This window comes from Peromyscus leucopus, chromosome 22, assembly GCF_004664715.2.
Source record: "Peromyscus leucopus breed LL Stock chromosome 22, UCI_PerLeu_2.1, whole genome shotgun sequence".
NCBI classification, from domain to species: Eukaryota; Metazoa; Chordata; class Mammalia; order Rodentia; family Cricetidae; genus Peromyscus; species Peromyscus leucopus.
In genome coordinates this window covers 25,468,474-25,494,922 of record NC_051081.1, presented here as the reverse complement: position 1 = coordinate 25,494,922, position 26,449 = coordinate 25,468,474, and the positions used below count along the sequence as shown (strand labels likewise).

General features: G+C 44.9%; 2 protein-coding genes across 7 annotated transcripts in view; one reads left to right on the top strand and one right to left on the bottom strand.

Annotated features, from left to right (window-relative positions):
- Window positions 1-9,864, top strand: part of Galm (galactose mutarotase) — a 57,764-nt gene extending 47,900 nt beyond the window's left edge. Inside the window, exons 5-7 of the mRNA XM_028855221.2 lie at window positions 5,879-6,020; window positions 7,762-7,936; window positions 8,634-9,864. Coding sequence (XP_028711054.1) covers window positions 5,879-6,020; window positions 7,762-7,936; window positions 8,634-8,711 — 395 coding nt within the window. The 3' untranslated portion in view covers window positions 8,712-9,864. The remainder of the gene's footprint in view (window positions 1-5,878; window positions 6,021-7,761; window positions 7,937-8,633) is intronic.
- Window positions 9,865-18,653: 8,789 nt separating this feature from the next.
- Window positions 18,654-26,437, bottom strand: Srsf7 (serine and arginine rich splicing factor 7). 6 transcript variants are annotated; one of them, XM_028855210.2, is made up of 8 exons: window positions 26,259-26,437; window positions 24,799-24,979; window positions 24,138-24,314; window positions 23,185-23,259; window positions 22,832-22,942; window positions 21,606-21,659; window positions 21,065-21,100; window positions 18,654-20,161 (listed from the first exon to the last, which is right to left on the bottom strand). In XM_028855210.2, exons 1-8 carry the CDS (start codon window positions 26,284-26,286, stop codon window positions 20,107-20,109), a joined length of 717 nt encoding a protein of 238 aa, XP_028711043.1. In that variant the 5' UTR covers window positions 26,287-26,437; the 3' UTR covers window positions 18,654-20,106. The 6 variants fall into 6 exon arrangements, with proteins under 6 accessions (XP_028711043.1, XP_028711044.1, XP_037053915.1 ...); XM_028855211.2 differs by having other exon boundaries at window positions 22,841-22,942; XM_037198020.1 differs by lacking the exon at window positions 26,259-26,437 and adding an exon at window positions 25,708-26,161.
- Window positions 26,438-26,449: the final 12 nt, after the last annotated feature.

The window sequence follows — 26,449 nt, the reverse complement described above, 5'->3', positions numbered from 1 at the left end:
CCGATAATCAGGGATATTGACTGCTCTAGGTGGTTGTGACTGTTCTTGCTCTCGTGTTTGTAGCGCCACCTCCTGGCAAGCAGTGTCTCTACTACCTTCCTTTCAAAGTGATAAGGGCGGGGGTGGGGGGGGGAATAACCCAGTCTTTGTAAAGGGCACCTGCCTTGCAAGCAAAAGGCCCTGAGTTCAACCCCCACGACATACAGAAAAAAGCCAGGCGTGGTGGCACAGACAGGGGAGACAGGGACTGGTAGAACCTTGGGGCTCACTGGGCCAGCCAGCCTAGACTGAGCAAGTGAGAGCCACTGCTTCAGAGAATAATGTGGCGGGGCATGGTGGTGCACGCCTTTAGTCCCAGCGCGAGAGGCAGAGGCTAGCTTGGTGTAGTGAGACCCTGTCTCAAAAACAAAACAAAAGGAGCCAAACATTTTTACCGTGACTCAGACCATAAAAAGGCCTCGGAAGTTTCCTAAGATAGAAGAAACAGCCAACATGAATCAGAAAGTGTCTTCCGCTCTCTCAGGACCTCTAATGTCTATCAAATTGCTATGTATTATAATCACATATGACAAAAACTTACAGTACATTAGAACATAAAATATTGTAAATATATTAGTTTTTTTTTTTTTTTATAATGAAAATTCTTTGTTGCTGGAGGGCTTCTCTCCAGGTTCCACCAAGCCCCGCAGTCCCACAATCCACATATAAAATAATCACTCAGACGCTTATATTACTTATAAACTGTATGGCCGTGGCAGGCTTCTTGCTAACTGTTCTTATATCTTAAATTAACTCATTTCTATAAATCTATACCTTGCCACGTGGCTGGTGGCTTACCAGAGTCTCTACATGCTGCTTGTCCTGGCAGTGGCTGGCAGCGTCTCTCCCTCCTTCTTCCTGTTCCCTCAATTCTCCTCTCTCCTTGTCCCGCCTATACTTCCTGCCTGGTCACTGGCCAGTGTTTTATTTATATAGAGCGATGTCCACAGCAATTCTTTACATCTGAGATAGCTGAAGTTCCGCTCAGAAGAAAAATCTGCCCTACTTTTATTAACGAAGGAAGTGTAAAAGAGAAGGGAAGGGATTGGGGATTTAGCTCAGTGGTAGAGCGCTTGCCTAGCAAGTGCAAGGCCCTGGGTTTCGGTCCTCAGCTCTGGGAAAAAAAAGAGAGAGAAGGGAACTAGGCGACTAGTGCAAGGAGCGTGAACAAGAATAATAGCAAGGGCTGTAGAGATGGCTCCGTGGTTGAGAGTGCACACTGCTTGTGCAGAGGACGTGAGTTTGCTTCCAACACCCTTGGTCAGATGTTTGTAACCACGTATAACTCTGGCCCCAGGGAATCTGCCTTCTTCTCGTCTCCTAGGGTACCTGCACTTATGTGAATGTACACCAACACAGACACAGACACAGACACACACACACACACACACACACACACACACTAAATTTTTTAAATAAGAATAACAAAATAAGTATAAAAAAGAAAAAAAATGAATAAAGAACCAGACATCTGGAGATGTCTGGTTGATGGAGAGATCGTTCAGTGGTTAAGAGCATTGGCTGTTCTTCCAAAGGACCTGGGTTCAATTCCCAGCACCCACATGGCAGCTCACACCTGTTTGTAACTCCAGTTCCAGGGGATCTGGCATCCTCACGTGTAGGCAAAACACCAATGCACATAAAATAAAAATAAATAAAATAAATAACCAGACATACATCTGTAATCACAACACTCATTAAGCGGAGGCAGGAAGATTGTGATTTGAGACCAACATTGGCTACATAGTCAGGTCCAGGCGCTCTGGGGCTACACAGAAAGACTATCTCGGGGTTGGGGATTCAGCTCAGTGGTAGAGCACTTGCCTAGCAAGCGCAAGGCCCTGGGTTCGGTCCTCAGCTCCAGAAAATAAAATAATTAAAAAAAAAAAAAGAAAGAAAGAACGAAAGACTATCTCTAAACAACAACAGCAACAATGGCAACCGACATTATCATTTTAAAAAGAGGAGCTGCTTCATTGGAGGGAGGGAAAAAATAATAGATAAAACAGGGCTAGGAATGTAGCTGGCTGTTAGAATGCTTGACCAGTATTTGTAAGGTTCTGGCTTCAGGTCTCCAGCACGGGGTGGGGGGAGGGGAGACAAAGCATTAACAACAACTCCCATTTAATCTTGTTCAATACATAAAGCGAGAAACCAATACTGAGAAATTATCACAGAAAGATCAAATCAAAAGGATCACAGCGGTCTCTTTGAACTCTGTGTGTGCGCACACCCATGTGCACATTCGGAAGCCAGAGGAGGATGTCAGGATGTCAGGGTCTGCGTTCTTCCCTTGGAATGGTCCGTCTCCGAGCCTGGAGCTAGGGTGGTGGCCAGCAAGGCCCAGCATCCCTCCTGATGCTACCTCCACCGAGCCATAGGCGCTTGTGTGCACAGCCGCACCTGGCTTTTTGTGTGGCTGCTGAGGATTTGAACTCAGGTCTCCACTCTTGCTCAGCAAGTCTTCCTTACCCATCTTACCTAGCCCAAGAAATCTTTTTGCGTTTGTTTGTTTTTTGTATTTGTCGAGACAGGGTTTCTCTGTGTAGCTTTAGAGCCTATCCTTGAACTTGCTCTGTAGACCAGGATGGCCTCGAACTGACAGAAATCTGCTTGCCTCTGCCCTGTACTGGGATTAAAGGAGTGAGCCACCACTGCCCAGCTTAGCCCAAGAAATCTTAAATAGACAAATTACCATAGATGAAAAAATGTCATCACAGAGAGAGAGAGTTATCTATTAAAATGCCTAGGGATAAATTTAGAAACAACCGATCAGATGCATTGTGTGAAAAGATGGTACGGAAGACTACCAGATTTGAGCAGGGTGCCGGAGGAACAAGCAACAGTGACTGCCGTGGAAGGAAACGGCCGTGTGAGGAATCCTGAAATTCCTTCATCAGGCGGTGTTTGGTACCGTCTACATCCATCAGCACTGAAGTGCATCACAGGGGCAATTACCTTGTCAGGATTCTGTTTTAGAAAAAGAAGATTCAGAGCCAAATTCCCAAACCACTGCCTTCCGTGTGTCTCCTAAGGCTGCCTGTGGTAGCTCTTTGGTGCTTCCCAGACTCCCAGGCAGAGAGCCCAGATACCAGGATGGTCTTGCCTGGGTGACAGTGTCTTGCTCAGGTGTTTGGACTCCAGACCCCCATCGCCCTGGCTGGATTTAAGGAACCCAGGCCTCCTGCGTCAGGAACAGTTCTGGAATGTAAAAAGGGATGTTCTCTTTTGTCCAAAGGTCCTGTTTCCTCACAGCATGTAGGAAGCCACAGAAGCAGAACTTAGGAGTCCAGTGGCCAAGCAGGTTCTCTTTTCACTTACATAATTATCTCAGTGGTTTTTTTTTTTAATTTGTCTTGATTTTAAGAGGAGATCACGGAGCCCTGGCTGGCCTGCATCTTGCCATGGAGACCAGGATGGCCTTGAACTCACAGAAATCCTCCTGCTTCTGAGTTTGGAATTAAAGATGTACACCACCAGCTGGGAGGTGGTGGCGCATGCCTTTTGTCCCAGCACTCGGGAGGCGGAGGCAGGCGGATCTCTGAGAGTTTGAGGCCAGCCTGGGCTACAGAGTGAGTTCTAGGGCAGGCTCCAAAGCTACACAGAGAAACCTGTCTTGGAAAACAAAACAAAACAAAACAAAACAAACAAAAAGATGTACACCACCTGGCCAGCCTTGATCTTTTTTTTTTTTTTTTTTTTTTTTTTTTTTTTTTTTAATGCCGAATGCTGTTTATTGAAGGGGGAGGAGGTCTTAAATATAGGTTTACAGCACAATGGGAGAACCCCAGAGGGCAGAAGTTCGCTACTGATGTTTTACAATCTTGCATCTAAGCTGTTAACACCCATTATTCAGGATACACAGACAAGGAACTTCCCTTTAAGCATTCAGGAGGGTGGAACCTGGCAGGGAATTAGCATAGGGAGGATATCAAGGTCAAGGTCAGCAAGCAAGGCAACAGTTACCCAAAATGGGGGGCGGAGGCAGGGCCCTACAGGTCCCCCTTTTACTAAAAAATGAGCTTCTGACTTAGGTTGCCTGGGAAGTCCCTTTAGTTAATACCAGCCCACAATGGTTTAAGAATCTCAGCCAGGGGGCTGGAGAGATGGCTCAGAGGTTAAGAGCACTGACTGCTCTTCCAGAGGTCCTGAGTTCAATTCCTAGCAAACACATGGTGGCTCACAGCCATCTGTAATGGGATCTGGTGCCCTCTTCATACATAAAGGCATACATGCAGGCAGAACATTGCATACATAATAATAAATAAATCTTAAAAAAAAACCCAAAAAAGCAAAAAACAAAACTCAGTCAGGAGGTGGTGGCCCACATCTTTAATGCCCAGCCTTCAGGAGGCAGAGGCAGCAGGAGGATTTCTGTGAGTGTGAGGCCAGCCTGGTCTACAGAGTGAGTTCCAGGATAGCCAGGGCTGCACAGAGTAACCATGTTTGGGGTAAGAGGGGTGGGGTACAGGAACAGACAACACGAACATGACTCACTGTGAATCTCAGAACTTATTAGTGTCTGGTCATTCATTGAGTCCTAGGCTAGAATAACCATTACCCTTTATCCAGCTTAACCTTTACAGTCATTCTTTTTCTCATCACTGTAACAAGTACCTGGCCAAAGCAGCCCTCAGGGAAGAGGCTTTCTTTCGCTCACGGTTTGAGAGGGCGTGGTCAATCACTGTGGGGAAGTGTGGCTTAGCCTCGCGGCTGCAGGAGCCTGAGGCAGCGCGTGCCTCACATCAGGACGATTACAGCGCTCAGCCGCCTGCCTCCCTTTTCCCTTTTTATTCATTGACTGTTATTTTTATCTGAGACTCTGGCCAGTGAGATGGGCACCCATATCCAGGGGCTTTCCTCTTTGAACTCTCAGAAACAGCTTGACAGACATGCCAGGGATGTCTCCTAGAGGGTTCTAAATCCTGCGGTGTAGACAGCAATGACCAATCATCGCAATTCTTAATGAAAAGTATGTGTTCCTTTGATTTTTTTTCTATTTTTTTAAAAAGATTTATTTATTTATTATGTACACAGAAGAGGGTGTGAGATCTCATTCAGATGTGTGAGCATGTGGTGCTAGGAATTGAACTCAGTCTCTGGAAAAGCAGTCAGTGCTCTTAACTCTGAGCATCTCTCCAGCCCCAATTCTTTTTTTTTTTTTTTTTTTTCTGAGACAGGTTTCTCTGTGTAGTTTTGGTGTCTGTCCTGGAGCTCGCTCTTTAGACCAGGCTGGCCTCGAACTCACAAAGATCCGCCCAAGTGCTGGGATGAAAAGGCTGCGCCGCTTGCCACCACCACTCGGCATGTGCATGTATACTTTTTATTTGGGGGTTTCATTTGCTTTTGAGATAAGATGCCATCTTTTTGGAGGGGGGGCAGCAATGAGATAGGGTCTCTTTACATAGCCCCGGCTGTCCTGGAACTCACTATGTAGACCAGGCTACCTTGAGCTCAGTGAGAACTGCCTGCCTCTACCTCTGCATGCTGGGGTTACAGATGTGGACCATCACATCTGGGTTTTTGTGGTTCTGGGGACTGAATGCAGGGTTTCTTGTATGCTCTGGAAGCACTCTTCCAGCAGAGCCGCGTCCCACCCCTTTGGTCCATTTTAAATATAATATGCAGTTTTAGATGCTGCACTTGGCAATCAGTTGCATATTCTGATCCAGGGAAGCCAGCAACTCATTCTCCTCGGGATCCAGGTTCCCATCTCCTCTACACATCGAAATGAAGGCTGAGAGACTAGAACCAGTAAGCCTTCGGGACAGTGTGTAGAAAGAAAAGCTTTGGTCTTGGTAATAAACAGCCACCTCTGTTGTCTCCGATCTCTTCCCAGGAGTCATTGCTCCAGTCGAAGGAACTGCATTCGATCTGAGAAAGCCGGTGGAGCTGGGGAGACACCTGCAGGATCATCACATCCATGGTTTCGACCACAATTTCTGTCTGCAGGGATCGAAGGAAAAGCATTTTTGTGCAAGGTTGGGAACTTGGTCCTTATTGTCTCTGCAGGGGAGAAGAAAGTTCTTGTGAGGAGCCTTCCCTAGGACAGTTTCAGCAGCTCCTGATAAGGAGCAAGGGTCAAATACCACAGCCTGAAGTCCTAAGTGAATCCATCCTCCCCAACCTCACATATGCCTGACCCTCTACCCAGCATCCTCTCTGCCTGTCCTGTACGCCCCTTTTCTGTCGGAGGCCCTAATTCTCCTGTTCTGGTCACCCTGCCTTGGTGCGTTCCTAGTCTGTGGGACGGAGCTGGAGGCTGCGCTTCTCTTGCAGCTCTGGCCACTCCCACCTCCAGTTTGATAGACAAGCGAGTGCAAACACTCTTCTCAGCAAATCCAGTTCCCATGGGGCATTTTGTTGGGGAGTCCCGATCTCTACCCGAATACCTAATAACATGCTTGGCACGAACAGCTAGCTAGTCAGTTCATGATTGTAGACTCAAAGGCTTCTGGGGGGGGGGGAGGTGACTCAGACCCCTGACAGACATAAAAAGGATCTCCCAAATCTCCGAGCTCTAGGAATCAGGGCCTCTGGGGTTCCACCTGCTCAGATACTTTACTATAGCTATGACTCATGTTCCTCTCCTCAACGCCCCTACCCAAGGAGCCCTTCTTGCCTTCTCCCCATCGATTCAAATCCTGGCCCCTTCTTCCCAACACTTTTTTCTCCAGCCTCTTGGTTGACAATGTGTGTGTATTTTGCATTTAGAATTTTTAAAAATAATATTATTGGTGTACATTGTGGGGAAGAAGAGGGAGAGGATGGAGTGGGGTGGGGCGGGATATCTTTCAGAAGTTGATTCTCAGGGTCAGGCTTGTACAACAAGCACGTGCACTGATGAGCCATCTCACTGGCACAACAACACACTTTGAACGGTTTCTTGTATGATTTGCCTTTCTTTATATCAGTACCCCCTTAGCAAGAAGTACAGACCCAGGCCAGGTGGTGGGAGGCAGAGGCAGGCAGATCTCTGTGAGTTCAAGGCCAGCCTGGTCTGCAGAGTGAGATCCAGGACAGCCAGGACTACACAGAGAAACCCTGTCTTGAAAACCAAAACTAGGAGAAATGGCTCAGAGGTTAAGAGCACTGGCTGCTCTTCCAGAGGTCCTGAGTTCAAGTCCCAGCAACCATATGGTGGCTCACAACCATCTGTAATGAGATCTGGTGTTCTAGCTCCAGATCTTCTAGCCTGAAGGCAGAACACTGCATACACAATAAATAAATAAAACATTTTTAAAAAAAAACTAAATAAATAAATAAATAAATAAATAAATAAATAAACTACTCTATCAGAGCCCCATGGCCAGACAAGGGGACACACGCCTTTAATCCCAACACTCCAGAAGGAGAGGCAGGTAGAGCTTTGTGAGTTCCGAGTGCAGCCTGGGCCACACCCTTGGGGGAACATATCTCAGCAGCAATGGCAGAGTGATCACGGGCCAAGGACCAGGCCCTGGGTCCCATCTCCAGCATCACAACAGAAGAATGTCAGGACCCTAGAATTACCTCTCTCCAGCCTGACTCCCATGACCGACTGCGGTCCGTCGTCTGTGTTACCGTGCCCCAGAGAGGCCAAGATCATCCGAGAAGTTGTTTCTGAGGGTCCTCAAAGCCAACACGCCTCCTCTGTGAAGCTTCCAGAATCTTTGTCCAGATGTGCGTGCGGCCAGGTCCGATTCCCTCCCCCACTCAGACGCGGCTTGTCTTTGTCCCCAGGGTGCGCCATGCCGGAAGTGGGCGGGTCCTGGAAGTATACACCACCCAACCCGGCGTCCAGTTCTACACCGGCAACTTCCTGGATGGCACTCTGAGGGGCAAGGGTGGAGCGGTCTATCCCAAGCACTCCGGCTTCTGCCTGGAGACCCAGAACTGGCCGGATGCAGTCAACCAGGTAAAGCCACCGGCTGGCTGGTCGATCCGGTGTCACACAGGTCCCGACCCTCATGGTTCAAGTCCGCGTTTGTGCTTTGCAAATCATCCAACCCCAGCCAAGGAACTGTTGTTAAAAGCTCAACTCTTGTACCATCAACAGCTGTCTACAGCGTTACTCCTTGTCCCTTCCCATTGATTTTCTGCACTTTCTGGGTTTGGGGGGCGGGGGTATGGGCAGGGACGTGCCGTGGGGGTCCGAGGACAACTTTCAGGGGTCAGTTCTCTTCCCCCATGCGGGTTCCAGTGGTAAACCTCAGGCGTTATCAGCCTGAGCCTCAAGCACCTTTACCCACCGAACCATCTTGCCCGCCCACACCAGTCTATCTACGAGGCCTTCCGAATCTTGTCTTCTGGTTTGTTCTCTCGTGGCCTCCCTGCTTGCCACTCAGAGCACTGCTGCTCAAACGGTCAGCCGTGGGGAGAAGCTCGCCCCCAACTTCAGAATATAAGTCGGGGCCTTGCTTCCTGGAGCCACTTCTCGCCTTGACGAAGGAGGCCTGGCGCTGTGGTAGATTTTTCGCTCATTTCCCTGCAAACCAGTACCACCCTGTCCTCGCTGGCACCGGTCCCCCCCACACACACGTGGCTTCTGAGACTGGTGCAGAGGCACACCCCAAGGTGCCTGGCAAGGTCTAACTGCTCCTTTCCCTCCACAGCCCCGGTTCCCGCCTGCGCTGCTGAGACCTGGAGAGGAGTACAACCACACCACCTGGTTCAAGTTCTCTGTCGCTTAAGGAAGACAGGGGAGATGCGGCCTGGTCCGGGCCAGGCTGGGTCCCCGCTAGGCCGCAGCCTCCTATCCCGGTGAAGACTTAGAAGCTTTAGAAGTGACCCTGCGTGTTGTCATGCAAACGGTAGCTGCTGGAATACAATCACCCTGCATACTGATTTCCTTTCCCAACACATGGCTTCAGGCCACGTCTAATGACCAGCTCTGTTCTCCGTCCAGGTCAGAGGACACATTAACTCTGCTAACCAGTGCCATCATCTAAGACCTGACCTGAGTGGAGAAGTGGTCCTCGGGACTCTGATGCTATTATAGGCTCCATCTCTCCACCCTGGCTCCATCTCGTCTCTTCTCTTTAAGCCTTTCTTTCTTTGATGGAACTCTGTTTTTCTATCTCCTTCTCTACCTCAGACTACCCTCCAGAAGTTAGTATAACTTGAGTTCAAGCTATGAGAATTCATCTCCTCTGTACCTCTCTCTACCTCAGTCTGCCTAAACATTCCTAGGGTCACTGAAGGACAGCTGGGGTTTGGACCTTGTTCCGTCAGAGACTTTCTTCTCAGATTTACGTGAGGAGCATCAGAGATGACCCCGTACTGAAGAGCACACACTGCTCTTGCAGAGGGCCACTTTAGTTCCCAGCACCTGTACCAGGCTCACAACTGCCTGTAACTCGAGCTCTAGGGGATTGAGTGCCCTCTTCTGGCCTGCATGAGTACCCACACTCATGTGCCCATACACACACCATATACACACAATTAAAAGTAAATCTTAAAGTTAAAAAAATTCACTTTAGAAGCATTAGAGTGAGTTGAACTATCTTTTTAGGGTGTGACTTAAACCATGAGAGCCAAATATGCAGAAGAATTTAGATTTTTTCCTGCCTTTGAGGTTCACTAGAAGCCAAGCTAAGGTGTAAGAAGCTGCATAGGCATGGAAGACAGATGAGTGAGAACACCTGACACCAACAGTGCCTGGAGGGATTAACTTGGCATTAGAAGCAGATGCTACGGCAGAGAGGAAGTGTCTGGAGGCACCTCTTTTCCTCAATGATTACATTGTCGTCGGTGATGGGCTTAGGCTGTGATTTTTGAAAAAATATATAGTTTATGTTATTATCTGCTATAGTCAGTTAAAATAAAACCAAAATTTCGCCTTCAGGAGACTTGTTCATTCATGTATGTGCATGTGCACACATGCGTGTGTGTGTGTGTGTGTGTGTGTGTGCGAGAGAGAGAGAGAGAGAGAGAGAGAAGAGAGAGAGAGAGAGAGAGAGAGGTAACGAGCCACATAGCAAAATGTAGATTAATATAAATGGGTTAATTTTAAGTTTTCAGAGCTAGTTGGGAACAAGCCTACGCTAAGGCCAAGCTTTTATAATTAATAAAGTCTCTGTGTTATTTTTTGGGAGCTGGCAGTACAAAGAAAGACCCGGTACACCATAGAGTATTGCTGCTGCTGGCCTTGTTCAGGGAGGTTCTGTTTGCTGGGGTAAGGGTGACGGTGGCAGTTTCTACGGCTGCATGACCGTTCAAGGTGCTGAGGAGTGACTGTTGAATGTCCATAAGTGGGCTATCTCTCCTCCGTCCATCCACATCTCAGAAGAGGAGGCCAGAGATTGTAAGGAAGGGATAGAATGTGGTGGAATACTGTCCTCCAGCCAGGACATCGAGGCGCAAGACTGGATGGGAGGGAGTGGACGAGGTCCCACTCTTCTTCAGAATACAAAACTGAGTGCCAGGCAGTAGTGGCGCACGCCTTTAATCCCAGCACTCAGGAGGCAGAGCCAGGCGGATCTCTGTGAGTTCGAGGCCAGCCTGGACTACCAAGTGAGTTCCAGGAAAGGCGCAAAGCTACACAGAGAAATCCTGTCTCGAAAAACCAAAAAAAAAAAAAAAAAAAAAAAAAAAAAAAACAGAATACAAAACTGAGTGCCAGGCAGTGGTGGCTCACACCTTTAATCCTAGCACTCAGGAGCGGGAACAGAGCCAGGCAGATCTCTGTGAGTTGGAGGCCAGCCTGGTCTACAGAGTGAGTTCCAGGACAGCCAGGCTATGCACAGAAACCCTGTATTGAACCCCATCCTCCACCACCCCATACAAAAATAGTTAACAGTTGCTGGGGGTGGGGAGAACACATTTTCTTTGGTGATGTAATCACCCATAAATTGCCCGTGATCTATCTAGGTAACCCTTCATCCATGCTCCTGTAAGTAACTCTGACTCAATTCTCTGGCTCTCCAAGTTACTTAGATGTAATCATTTCTTGAATCTGTCACTGATGTCCAATCTGGGGTCAATAACAGGAAAGCTCATATAACACACGCCATTTTCCAAAGGGTCTGTTTCACTTCATGCTGTAAACAGTAAGTGACCTAATGCTGGCTATGGGGACCCAATGCCTATGATCTCAGCAACTTGAGCAGATCGTGGATCGTCAGCCAGCCTGGTCTACGGTAGCACAGCCTTGTCTACAAGGCCAACAAGAGCCAATAGATGTCGTTTATGGAGTTTCTCTTTAGATCCTAGAACAAAAATAAATTGAAAAGTAAATGGATGGAAAAGATATACCGTGCAAACAGTACTCCTAAGAGAGTTTGAGCAGCTATCTAAATAGCAAACCAAATACTTTAAGAAAATAGATATGCTGCTATGGTGGAGGGTACCTGTAATCTCATCATTCAGGTGATAGAAGCCAGAAGATTGTTTTTTTTTTTTTTTTTTGTTTTTTTTTTAAAGATTTATTTATTTTTTATATATACAGTATTCTGACTGCATGCCAGAAGAAGGCACCAGATCAAATTATAGATGGTTGGGAGACACCATGTGGTTGCTGGGAATTGAACTCAGGACCTCTGAGCCATCTCTCCAGCCCCAGAAGATTGTTTTGAGGCCTGCCTGGCACACACAGAAAATTCTAGGCTAGCATGTTTAAATAAAAGCAAAGTCGGGAAGAAGGCAAGTATTACTAGAGACAGAGGTGGTTTATAATAAAAGGGTCAGGCAGGGTGCTGGTTCAGTGGGTAAAGAGCTGGCCTATTAAGTGTGAGGACCTGAGTTTGAATCTCTAGAATTTCCAGAAAGCCAGGTGCAATAGAAGGCCCCTGTAATCCCAGTACAGAACCCCCCCCAGAAGCTTGTGGGTTAGCTAGTCGGGTGTATGCAGTGGTAAAGGGGCTGCCTCAGACAAGGTTGTAGGAGGGGACCTACTCATGAAGCTGTCCTGTGACCCCCACGTCTGTACACACACACACACACACACACACACACATTAGCATAACAATCATAAATATATGTATGCACATAACAACAAAGCCTTTGGATGCTTTGATGTAATAATCATGGCTAGAGGTGTGAGGTGTTTTGGCACTGGTCAACTAAACATTTCTTCTGGGATACACTGCTTCAAAGTTCTGAAAGAGAGCAAGTTGTCGAGTTTTCCAGCACTTCCAAGGCAGAGCAGGCGGATTCTGTGAGTTGAGGCAGGGGGCTACAGAGGAGTTCAAAAGAAAAAAAAAAAAACTGTTAAAAAAAAAAAAAAAGTTCTGAAAGAGAAGTTGAGTTTTTTCCTAGCTTATTATTTCTTTTAACACAGTGACCTCTACTGGTACAGATGTAAGTTAAAGCACAGTTTCTGCTGTTTCAGAGTGGTGCTTTGACTAGAGAAACCTAAAGGATACCCAAAGTCGGCCCCTGAGCTTCTCTGTGTGCAGCCAGGCGAATGTTAGTTCCCAGTTAGGAAACAGAGGCCCAAAGCAGTGATTTTATTGCTGTTATTAGGAGCACCAAGAGGCTTTTGCACTTCTAACATGACTAATCCATTTGTTCTTAAGGTAGAATCTGTTGTTGTTGTTTTTTTCAACACAGGGTTTCTCTGTGTAGCTTTGCACCTTTCCTGGAACTCACTGTGTAGCCCAGGCTGGCCTCGAACTCACAGAGATCTGCCTGCCTCTGCCTCCGGAGTAAGGCAGAATCTTTTTAAGGTCCCTAAATGATCCTATTACAAACAGGGATGAGGGCAATTACCCTACCGGTTTTCCCTAAGTGTCTCACTATGATCGCCAATATTGTATATACCAAGTACCACAAATGTGTTTATTCCCTAATTCACAGCACTTTCTTCATTAGTAAGCCACAGAGAATAGTCTTCAAGACCAGAAGCTGTATCTTGGGTTACTATTGCTGCGATGAAACACCATGACCAAAAGCAACTCCAAGAGGAAAGAGTTTATTTGGCTCAGGCTTCATCATCACTGCCATCACAGAAGTCAGGACAGGGACTCCAGCAGGCAGGCATCCTGGGGAGAGCTGGCGTAGAGGCCATGGAGGAGTGCCGCTTACAGCTTGCTCTCCATAGTTAGTTCGTGGTTTTTTCTTTCTTTCTGACCGAAGTTTCCCCTTCCCTCTCTTCCATTCCCTTCCCCCCACCTTGTACAATCTTCCTCCCTCTCCTCAACACAATTCCATGGGCTCAGCCAGTGCTTGGTTGTGCCGCCATCACAGGATGATAGCCAACATGGAACGCAATTTACCTTTCTCTCAGCTGTATTATCCCTGAAGACTGATTGATTGATACAGGGTCTCACTGTGTAGCCCTGGCTGGCCTGGAATTTTCTATGTAGATCAAGCTGGCCTTGAACTCAGAGACCTGCCTGCTTTTGCCTCCCAAGTGCTAGGATGTGCAGATTTTATTTTTTTAATGTCTTGAAACCTTACTGTTGTCTAGGATGGATTTCTCTTCTTTCTTTCTTTTTTTTTTTTTTAATATTTATTATGTACACAGTGTTCTCTCTGCATGTATGCCTGCATGCCTGAAGAGGGCACCAGATCTCTCCAGCCCCCTAGGACAGATTTCTTAAAAGATAGGTTATTGGGGCAGGAGAGATGGCTCAGAGGTTAAGAGCACTGGCTGCCCTTCCAGAGGTCCTGAGTTCAATTCTCAGCAACCACATGGAGGCTACAACCATCTGTAATGATAAGATCTGGTGCCTCTTTGTGGCGTGCAGGCATATGTGCAGACAGAACACTGCATACATAATAAATACATAATAAATCTTTTTTTTTTTTTTTTTTTTTTTTTTTTTTTTTTTTTTTTTAAAGATACCTTGTTAACAGAGTCCTTGAATAGTACTTGACCCAGACACTTTTAAACCTTAGTTATTGTGAAGCACACCCAAGGGCCTCCTGTGGGATATGAGGCAGCTGACAGCTCGTGACACTTAACCAGGCTCTGCCTGGCTCACCAGCTCTGTAGACTTCCTGCACATACCTTTTGCATAACAATTTCCCAGACCCTTTCTGAGCAGTGCTTTCAAGACCAGAATTCAGGGCTGGTCCAGATGAGAATCTTTTGTGTGGGGGTGTTTTGTCTGCGTGCATGTATGTCCTATGTGCACGTGGTGCCCACAGAGACCATCAGATCCCCTGAGACTGGAGTTACAGATGGTTATGAGGTACTGTGTGAGTGCTGGGAGTCAATCCTAGGCCCAGTGAAGAGCATTGTTCTCAACTGCTGAGCCATCTCTCCCAGCACCCTGGAGGAGAAGTATCTTGTGCTAGAGTTACAAAATAGAGACAAAGTCAGTCTCATAGGCACCTAAAACAAAACAAATGCTTTTAATTGATACAGTGATTAAGTTTCAATTTCATATGCTTAGCTTCTAAAAATTAATTAGAATTCAAGTAATTAAATTTATGCATTTAACCATTAACGTTTTCACTCAGGTATCTAAGTGTTAATCAGTATATACACAATGAAATAAAATATAAGCAGTGAACACTGGGGAGGCAGGCAGGCAGATCTCTGAGTTCGAGGCCAGCCTGGTCTACAGAGTGAGTTCTAGGAAAGCCAGGGCCACACAGAGAAACCCTGTCTTGAAAAACAACAACAACAACAACAAATATATATGTTTGTATATGTATATATATGTATATGTGTACACACACACACACACACACACACACACACACACACACACACACCAAAATGCTGCCTGTTGTTACAATGTGTCTTGTGGTGACTTATATGCAAATAAACTGATAATACTTAACATAAGAGTCCCACTGGCAAAGTTCAATTATATTGAAACTAAGCTAATTAAAGCACTTGGTTAAATGTATGAAAATGTCCTAAGCCTATTATTTTGTATAACTAAAATGTGATAATTTAAAAGAAAAAAACTACATTGTGATACCAGTTTAAGACGAAATTTGTAAAAAATCTTAAGTTTGGAAGCCCACCAGAGTCAATATGGAGACTCAGGCATGCCTACACATTGCCAACAGGAAATAACATCCACCAAAAATAACAATGTACACATATCCTTTGATCCAGAAACTGGAGATTATTCTGGATATACATGCTCATCCAAGCAAAGCTGGGTAACTACATTCACTTAAACATATAACAATAGTAATTAGAAATAATAATTGAAAATTCATCAGTAGGGAACCGATTCCCATTACGACTCTCCTCAAAAAACCTCTAGGAATGCCAGGTGTGGTGCACAAACCTTTAATCCCAGACAGGAAGCAGAGGCAGGCAGATCTCTGAACTTGAGGCCAGCCTAGATTACAGAGTGAGTTTCAGGACAGGGCTGTGTAGGGAGACAAACAAACAACATAAAAACCAATTCCATTAAAAAAAAAAAAAATTGGCCACCACAGCCAGGCTTGGTGGTACACACCTTTAATCCCAGCAGAGGCAGGTGGATCAATCTAAATTTAAGGCCAGCCTGGTCTACTAACAAATTCCAGGCCAGTGAAGGTTATATTGTGAGACTCTTGTTTCAATCACAAACAAAAAAGGGGTGCTGGAGAGATGGCTTACTGGTTAAGAGCACAGTTTACTCTTACTGTGGACACCTACATTGTGGCTTACCAACATCTGCAACTCCAGTTCACCAATGCCCTCTTCTGACCTTGCTATGGGCATTAGGCACACATGGTACATACATACATACATGCAGGCATTCATACACATTAGAAAAAAAAAAAAAAAAAAAAAGGCTAAAGCCCCTTAATATATCTTTCACCAAAGAAAATGTTGAAGCTACAAGATGCTCCACAGCACATGCTGGTCAGAGAAATGAAAGCTCTAACAAGCTACCACTACACATACTGGCCGAAATCCAGAACCTGACAAAGAATGAGCAGCAACAGCAGCAACTATGACCGTTTACTGCTGGGGATGTCTCTTGAAAGGCTGGCAGTTTCTCTAACATATTGAGCGCTGTAGTTAAGATCTAGGAAGGGAGCATGTCTACTTGTATTCTCTTGACTGAAAATTGTCTTCCTCTACTGGGGAAAGGCATCCTCTGACAGAGCACGCAGCTTTGAAGAGACATACAGGGTGAGGAGGAAGAGGTCATCCATTCAGCCAGATGAGATCAGCCATATTAACGCTGAAGTTCAACTGGGTGACATTTCACCTTCACATCCAAAAGTAAACACAATCATGCTCCTTGCTATTTACCCAAGGGGGTTAAATGTCTACACAAAGACACCACTTTCATGGTGGAGTAGCTTTACCCTCAATTACCTAAACTAGGAAGTAACAAGACATCCTCCAGCAGGCACATGGGACTGGTGGAATATCCAACTATTACTCAGCACTAAGAAGGAATGAGCTATCAAGCCAAAAAAAAAAAAAAAAAAAAAAAAAACATATGGAGGTTAGCCGGGTGGTGGCGCACGCCTTTTATTCCAGGGAGGCAGCGCCAGGCGGATCTCTGTGAGTTCGAGGCCAGCCTGGTCTACAGAGCGAGATCCAGGACAGGCACAAAAACAACAAACACAGAGAAACCCTGTCTCGAAAAAAAACCAAACAATGGGGACATTAAAGGTAAAAATGCCTGATACTAGGTTACAAGGAGAAAAAAAAAATATTGCTAGGATTTGGTGCATCTGCAGTCCCAGCTACTCAAGTCGTAGGCAGCAGCAGGGTCAGTGGAGCCCAGTCTGCAACTTAACAGAGGGTTCAAAACCACACAGTTAACATGCTCCTTATCTCAATAAACCAGAATAAAGTACTAATTTCTGAACCCAGAGAGATGGAGGTAATAGCAATTTTGTAGTGGAGACCAATTTCCTTCAATAATTTCCTTACAGTAAACTGACCAAGTATAAAAACCTCCCATTTGCTGAGTTAAGGTAACTCTAAGTGTTCAACCTGCCTAATGCTGCTTCTTTCCTCCATTTTAGAATTAAAAGCTCTTGCCAGGCCTGGTGGCCCCAAATCTTTAATCCCAGCACGCAGGAGGCAGAGCCGGGCTGATCTCTGAGTTCGAGGCCAGCCTGGTCTACAGAGTAAGATCAAGGATAGGCACCAAAACTACATGGAGAAACCCTGTCTCGAGAAGAAAAAAATAAAATAAAAATTCCAGGACAGCCAAGGCTGTTACAGGGAAACTGTTTCCAAAAACCAATAAATAAAAAATTGACACTCGGGAGGCAGAGGCAGGCGGATCTCGTTGAGTACGAGGCCAGCCTGGGCTACCAATTGAGTTCCAGGAAAGGCGCAAAGCTACGCAGAGAAACCCTGTCTCGAAAAACCAAAAAAAAAAAAAAAAGAAAAGAAAAAGAAAAACCAAAATAAATAAATAAAATAAAAAAATTGAAAGCTCTGAAGCCAACCAGGAATGGCTTGTAATCCCAGCACTGTGTGTTCAAAGTCAGCCTGTTACAAAAGAGTTGAGAACAGTTGAGATTATAAGACTGTCTCAAAAAAGTAAAATGGGGAAAAGCAGTGAGAGTTCCAGGTCCGTCTGGGCTACACCTTGAGACTGATGGGTATGGTGGCACACACCTTTAATTCTGGTACTCAGGCAGGTGGGTCTAAATCAGCCTGGGTTACACAATGAAGACTTTATCTCAAGCCCTCTCAACCCAATACAGACTAACTAGAGTGAGATCCTACCCTCAAAACAGTTCTAGTCATTAGCCATTTTATCTTTGGATTTTCCCATCTTCACCCTCCAAATACTCTACAGCCAAGTCTAATATTTAACTTAATCAACTGTGCCAACTGCCAATTTGATACTTTTTGGGCCTTCTCAACTGAAAAATCAAAGGGGCTCATTGTTGCTCAGAGGACTCAGGTTGGGTTCCCAGCATTATCAGGTGGCTCACAATCACCTGTTAGGTTTCAAGGAATCCAGTAAGATTGCCTTCTCCAAGCATCTGTACTCTATCTTAAAAAATTAATCCTTAAGGAAAAGAAAAACTTAGTCACTTGATAGTCTGTTCAAAGCCTGATGGGGGAGCTCTATGCACCCCTTTTTCTATATCCAATGTAGTAGTGACACACCCTTAACCCCAACAGTCAGGAGACAGAGGCCAGCCTGGTCGGCAGACTTCCAGTCAGGGATACACAGAAAAAAACCTGTCTGCTGTTGGTGGTGTGGTGTGTATGTGGGGGAAGGGGAGGGGACTTTCAGGTAGTCCAGGTTAGACTCCATCTCAAGATCAGCCTCAGCCTCCAGAATGCCAATACACATGTCACTATGTCTGAACTCAAACATACTATATATCCTATGACGACCTTGGGGCTCCTGATCTTGGCTCCATTATTCCCCAAAGGCTAACATTATAGTTACCACAAATTTTCAAAACAGGGCCTGAGCTACTAAACTATGGTCAGTGCTAACCTGAAAAGTGAATGAAATAGGATCAGCACTTTTCTTGTCTAGTAGTGGTGGTTACAACCTAAAAACTAAATAAAATTAACTGCATTGAGCAGCAGATTGGAACAAGATTGGCCTACATAACCAATGCTCTTGTAAAGGCAGAACTGTTTCCTGGGATAAGACTTTTATCCCATCTCATCCCATCCATCCCTTCAGGCGGATCATACCTAGAATGCTGCTCTGTTTATCTTAAAAGCTACAGGGTTGATTGGAACTTTTGGCTCAGATACCATTCGTCCAAAAACCGAGTATCAGGATTATTTGTTCAATCTCTGCAGATTTATTGAACAAACTTAATTTTCATCGAATACAGAATTAAAGCTAACCAAGTGCAACAGATAAGTCTGCCCGTTACACATATAGCTTCATACCAACCATGTATTCAACCAACCAAATTCTAACAAAGAACCCAAAGGACTTCCAACACACGAGTGACCACTCAACCAAATTAATTTGAGGCAGACCAGCATTCAAGTCGCAACACCATCAGACAACTTTGTTGAAAAAGCCTAAAATGGACAAGTACAGAACTCTGTGCTACTTGTTCTTACACCAAGGCTAAGAAATACAGTAAAAAGTTTGTTCAAAAACTCAAAACGACTGTTCTGTTACTGCCCTTGGGTTTAGTATACTTCAAAGTTTTGAGTAAGAATCTACTGGCTATACCATTCTAAGGTCTACCAGATACTATTAAAACAAAACAAAAAAAGAACAAAAGCTACATGAAATGCTGCTAAATATGTAAGGTTTACAAAACTGCTTTGTTTCATTAACATTTTTTTTTTTTCTTAACATCTCTTTATACCAGCTTGGCAAAATAGAACAATGTTTGTTGTCAGGAACTGCAAAATCTAGCTCAGGTATTACCAGGTTTTTGCACAGGATAAGGCAATCCATTCAAAGGAAGAGTATTGGGGCTTAATAATTTTGCAAAGCTGGTTTACAAGGTTTTGTTCCAAATTCAGACAATTCTTCAAACATGCATTTTTGGTATTAAATTGGCTGTTTGAAAGAGAAAAAAAAAGTACATTGAGCAGAAATCACCTCAACTTAATAGTCTGAAAACACAGCTACTAAAATCTCAGCCTCTAGAGATCCGTTTCTTTCTACTTGACATTTACGATAAATTCCTGTCATGCACCCATTTATAGGCTAAATCAGTGGTCCCTCTAGCTTGACATTTTGAGATTGTTAGTTTGACTTCTAGTTAACACCAATTCTCAGTAAGGGATCTGCCATGATGCATTCACGCTATTAATAGGACTCAATATCATTTAACCCAAAGGTATAAGGGTAAAATGGAATTTTCAAAGTCCTTTAAGATCCTGGCCAGTGTCATGTACAGAACAGTTAATGATGTTTCATACTTAACCAACATCATTAAACTTTGAGTATAAGCCAATACACATAATAACAATTGTCTTGACACCTGATGTTACCAAATTGTAAAGTATTAATATTGAACACAAATCAAAAATCTAGTTAGAAACATTTTATTTAAATGTGCCAAATAAAAACCCACATTTTCAGACCATAAGATGTTAATACATTCAACAAAAACAATATTTAACTGCTGTGAATTATACAGAGCAATAACCCAGATCCATTTGGATTAGATGGTTGATGATCCTTCCCAGGTTACATTTTACAGACATAACAAATCCCTTATAATAATGTAAACAAAATAACTTTTCCCTAAAGGGTGAACTTGAGAACTTCAGTCCATTCTTTCAGGACTTGCACTTCTTCGTGGACTTCCTGATGGGGAACGACTAAAAAGAAAATGAAGGTTGGAACCAATTAGTGTAACGAAGCTTCATCTTCTTGTGTACAAGTCAGCAATTCAGTATTTCAATACACTTATAGGGATCAAATTCCTATGGCCAAAGCCCTAACACAAATTTATACATTTCCTTTTACCTTGCTTGGTATAATTCTTAAAGATCCTTATTTTTATTTCCTGTGTGGGTTCTGTACACACAAATGCAAGTGCCTGGGAAGGCCAGAGGTATGAGATCTCCACCTGACATGGGTGTCAGGAATTGTGTCTAGAGGTGTTCTGGAAACAACAGTAGGTGCTCTCAACCACTGGGCCATCTCTCCAGTCCCAGTATTAGGCTTTTAACAACCAGTCAACAGAGCCAGGTGGATCTCTGTGAGTTCGAGGCCAGCCTGGTCTACAGAGCGAGATCCAGGACAGGCACCAAAAACACCAGAGAAACCCTGTCTCAAAAAAACCAAAAGAACCAGTCAAAACTGCAAAGTTATATTAAATAGGACAACTATTTGAAGTTTAAGGGGTGGGTCATTAAGGGATATCAGACAGGAATAATTTAGTTGCAAGATTTCAATTTGCAACTATTTAGGATTTGTTTTTCATTATGTGGACATTTCCTTTTTAGCTATTATACACACAGGAGAAAAAAAACATGTTTCTTAAGCATAACAATTCCTACAACTAAGGACAAAAAACTAAAACACCTTAAATTTCTCCAACATTTATGGTTATTTCCAACTAAAGTTAACTAATGCAAAATAAAAAGCCATTACTTAAAATGTTAATAATACCCAATCTATACAGCACCAATTCTTCAAAGAGTTCAAAGACTACTACGTTAAGTTCTCCCAAGAGGCCACAATTTTGATAAGATTTGGCAACAAAACATTTTGCTTACCTTCTCTTAGGAGATGGAGATCTGGATTTTGATCGGCTGTCAAAACATGAAAAATTCTAGTAAGAAAAGGCACTAACGAATCTTTTCTCTATAATCCTACTACAAAACAAACCCTAAAATTATCTTAACATTAAAATGTCATATTGCAGCTAAAATTTCAGTGCCTATGACATTTCCTTTAAAAAGGAAATCTTAAAATGGTCTACATTTTCACAAAATGAGTGAACTGCTATATTATTACAGTTCTTTTACATTAAGCTACAAAGTACATACCTCAGACTACTATGTACCTACAATTTTTAAGGCCTCTTAACCTCCAAAGTCATGTGAAATCACATAATATTAACTTCTCCTTGAATTCAGCCAAATAATAGGCCATGTATAAATGAAGTTCTCATTTGGGTTACAATAAGGTAGTTATTTCTACCTAACATTTCGAGCTTTGGCCTAACACCCAATTTTTAATAATTTACAACACTTTGAACTCTTTGGATATTGGTGCTATATAATTAAGAGCACTAAATCAGATTGTTTACCCTACCTGCTTCTTGGTCGTGAAATAGACCTAGATCTTGATCTGGATCTTGAACGGGATCTTAATAAAAAGAAAAGAACATAATTATACAAGCATTCTTCTAGAAGGGAGCACCTTTCCAGGCAGTATAGACAGGGACAGGGGAGCTAAGAAAACTGCTGCATGACTTGACACCTTACACCCACCCTATGCAGTACAAAAGATCAAAGGGACATTTCAAATACAAAGAGAACCACTATTTCAAACACCTGCTTCTGGCATACACCATCGGGCACTACTCCTGTGCAATAGTCCCATTTTCAAACACTAATAACCAAAATTTACACAGGGTTCCTTCCATCTGAGAAAATTGCTGACAACTGCAATAATTTTCTTAAATTGGTAACTCAATTATTGTACCTAAAGGTTTTGATATTCAACAGCAGTAAGGCCAGTGACTTTTATATACAACTGCCTCTGCATCTGTAGTACAAATTCCTTATTTATGAAATGTATCCAAATGTAAGGTTTTCTCTTATCCAGCTGGTGTGGCGGCATACAATTTTAATCGCAGCACTCAAGAGGCAGCAGACAGATCCAGTCTCAAATGTACTCATTCCGAAAATGTTTTAAATTTTACACTTCATTTACTGACTGTATGTTTGTGTACGTGAATGCCATTAACCTTCCAGAATTCAGAAAGCAACTTGTGGGAACTGTTTCTCTCCTCCTCCAATCCGGGGGTAGGGTGAGGGGTGTTGTTCTAGGTTCAAGATGGCAACCTCTATAGCCTAACATTTTCCCTTTTTTAAAAAAATAGTATATTATTTATTTAACTATGTGCATTGGCATCAGAGCCCCTGGAACTGGAGTTACAGACAGATATGAGCTGCCATGTTGGTGCTAGGAATTGAACACCCAGGTCCTCTGAAAGAGCAACCAGTGCTCTTAACTGTTCCAGCCCCGCCAAATATTATCTTTTAGCCAGCTAGCATCAGGCCTACCCAAATTATTCATTGGAATTATTTATTTACTTTTTTTTAAATTCTGTTCTGAGGTGGGGTGTGAACCTCATTATGCTCCCCTTCTGTCTTCAAATCCCCAGTGCTAGGACTATACAGTAGTGCATTACCACATTTAGTAAATAACCTTATAATAATCTGAAGTATCTCGTTTAATTAAGATACTTCACTGTGTCATTAAGACATGACAAGCCACCATCGACAAGTAAGCAGGAAAAATGTGTTACATACTGGAAATACCTCGATCCTTTTATGGAACCAGACCTAGATCTTCTGAGTGAAGCTGATCTTGATCTACGAAGAGACACAGACCTTGATCTTCGAGGAGATGCTGATCTTGACCTAAAAATTAAAAGAAATTCTAAGCCCATCTCTTCCTTTTTTGTTTTACTTGCTAAAACTTGAATTTTAGCTGTGTGGTGTTGGCACATAATTGTTATCCCAGTAATTGAGAGGCAAAGGCGGGTGGATCTCTGTAAGTTCGAGGCCAGCCTGGTCTACAGAACAGTTCCATGACAGAGCTCTTAGAGAAACCCTGTCTCAAAAAAACAAAACAAACCCTTGAATTTTACAAGATTTCTCACCTCCTTCCCCGGCTCCTGCTGCGTGAGCGTGAGTATCGCCTTCCCCTGGATCGGGAATGTGATCTAGATCTTGACCTATTTTTCAAGTTAGAAAATTACAAAATATTAGACCATAACTCGGTTTTAGTGTTTGTTTACCTCTGCTGAAATCAAATCTCAAACTATTTAAAATTTAGTATCTCATTAGGAAAAACTCTGGGCCTATAATTTTTTTTTTTTTTTTTACTACCTAAAAAAAGATTTGTTAAAAGCTGAATTACAACTTAGAATTACAAAATATAAAGCACCATAATGTGTATTTAAAATAAACCTTGCAAGTTTGCAGGTCGACCCTCTTTGGCCCATGGTCTAGTAGTAGGTCTAGTAGATCTAGACGATCTAGAAGTATCTATAGCCGATCGCTGCATCTAGATGTTTTCTTCAATCTAACGACGATCAAACTGACAGCCAAAAGAGCCAGGTGAGGCTTGATTGACGCAAGAAGATTTTTCTAGTTGGGAATGTGGTCAATCTGGTGTTCCTCTTTCTAAAGCGGAGGGGGGCCCCAATTGTAAGCCAAATTTACTGTTACGGCGATCACCGACTCAAATTTTCTGCCCTTTAAAGAATAAGGTGAAGCTAGGTGTAGATGACTCGAGGGGATCTGGCCTCTTATGCTGATCACCTCAAGGTCTAGGAGGATCTTAATTGTCGGATTTGCAAGGCGCCTCAGCATGATATCATAAGGCTCGTGACATTCTGAATCAAGGCGACTGACTCAAACGAAGAAACCTGAAAGGTTTTGACCAGGTTGATTATTAATATATTAACATTTTTAATTAAACAAAAAAATTGTAAAATACACCTGTACAATTAACATTCAAGTTTATAGAAAAACACTAGTTTCTGCCTTGCTAATAAAAGAATTACTTTGATTAACTAGAATACCAACCATTCCTTTATTAATTAAATACCTGCTTCTCCTTCGACGGCTATAGCGATGACAGTCATAAGCATAATGTCCCTTTTCACCACACTCATAGCATCTATCATTAGGATCAAAGGGACGTCGGGCAGGTGGCCTATCAAAACGAGATCTCCGAGGCATGCCTGTCGATAATTCAACCCTCACTCGAGAACCACAAATCACCCTACAAAAGAATGAGAAAACACTCAAGTTAAAACATTCATGTGATTCTTCTAAATTCAAAAGAACCGTCAACAAACTATACTTTCCCCCTTACAAGCTTTGTCTTTGTTTGCAAAGCTCTTCCAATTGCACTTTTGGTCTTAAATCTTTTTTTTTTTTTTTTGGTTTTTCGAGACAGGGTTTCTCTGTGTAGCTTTGCGCCTTTCCTGGATCTCGCTTTGTAGCCCAGGCTGGCCTTGAACTCACAGAGATCCGCCTGGCTCTGCCTGGTCTTAAATCTTAAAATTATCAGGCACCTGTAATGCCAGCACTAGAGGCTGGCTCCAACCACTACCTGAGCTTTATGGTGAGCTCCAGGCCAGCATAGGTTGGAGAGACAGCCAAAAATACAAACCCCCCTCCACCCAGAAATCTAAGATTAGCACCAAGATTTATGATCTAGCCCACAGGAATATTTTAATGAAGTTCTAGAACAACCCACTTACTTCCCATCCAATCCTCGAACTGCATCTTCTGCATCTCTAGGATCTTCAAATTCCACAAAGGCAAATCCTGGAGGATTTCTGGCGATCCACACAGTTCTTAAGGGCCCATAGTAACTGAATGCCCTTTCTAACTCTCCTTTCCCAGCACCAGTTCCCAGGTTACCGACATACACCTTGGTTTCTGTTTAAAAAATGCAAACAGAACAAACGTTTTTTCCAAGTGTATCTTAAGTTTGATTCATTTCCTTACAACAGACTATCCTTAAAGCTGTGCAAGGTACAATGTTTTTGTTTCGGGGGTGTTCAAGGAGACTGAGCCAGTAAGCGATCTACAACGGAGCCACACTCCCAAATATTTATCTATCCATCGCTCAAGTGACTTGCAGGCCTCCAGCCTCCCTGAGGCAGTTGGGACTAAAAAGGCATGCGCCACCAAGCCCTGGCTCCTTTTATTTGGCGCTCCCCACCAACGGTTAAATGGTAGCCTTAATAACCCCGTGAAATGATGAAAGCCCGACTCGTGACCGAGTTCTGGCGTTCTTCAAGGGTGGAAACCTTGGTGGAAACGCTGCAAAAAGGAGCGTGGTGGGGAAGAGGCGTGGGGTGGGCCCCGCCTTCCCCCCACCCCTCGGTCCCGGCACAGCCCCGGGGCGAGCTCGAGCGCGCGGGCTCCCGTGGCCCGGCCGGGGGGAGGTGGGGGGGAGAGGTCTCCCGCTTAGCAGGGCCGCCCCGGGGTCCCTTGTCCTACCCCAGCAGGCGCAGGCTCACCCCAATCCCCGCCCCAGAGCCCAGAAGCCACGCTTGGAAAAGCTTTAAAAAAAAAAGAAGGCGGAAAAAGAAAAAAAAAAGCAGCCATCGCCGGTCGCAACAACCATCTTTCCCCCCTCCCGCTCCATTCCTCCACTCAACCCGTTGCTGGGGCGACGCCGCGCCGCCCGCCCGTTTCGCCCCGGCCTCCCAAATCCTCCAAGCCGGCTCTCGACGCCCAGCTTCTCCTTCTCCCCCTCCCCGGCTCCAGTGGCGGGAAAAGCGCTGAGGAAATGCGCCACCACGCTCGTCCAATGTGCTCAAAATGGCAGCCGCGGCCGCCGAGGGCGGGGGGTGAGGGGGGAAGGAGGAGGCGGCGGCGGCGGGCGGACAAGCGGGCGGGCGGCCGTGCCGCGAAGGGCAGCCCCGCAGCGGCCAGCGTCCCACCAGCTGCCCGCCTGGGGCCCCCCGCCGCTGGGGCCCGCCCGGCCCCCCAGCGCCCGAGGCCTCCGGCGCACACATGGCCGCTTCCCGCTCTCCGCTCTCCTCCACCCCGCCCCCGCGGCCTCCGGCTCCGGCCGGCGTGCGCCCGAGCCGCCATTACGCACGCGGGATATAACCGTCTCCAACCGCCGCCGCCGCCTGCGCCGCGGCCCACAGCCCCGTCCTAACCCCCGGGACCGGGGGCTTAGGGGGGTCCCCCAGCCGCTCACCTCCTCCATACCGCCCGTAACGTGACATGATGGCCGGCCCCGCGTCCTCGGCTCACACACGCAGACTCACACACACGCACACGCAGAGCCCCGAGGAGCGCGGAAGCGGCCGCACGACCTTCCCCCGGCGACACTCCCGGCGGCACTAACGAGGAAGAGGCCGGAGCCGCGCTTATATAGGCGGCGGGCGG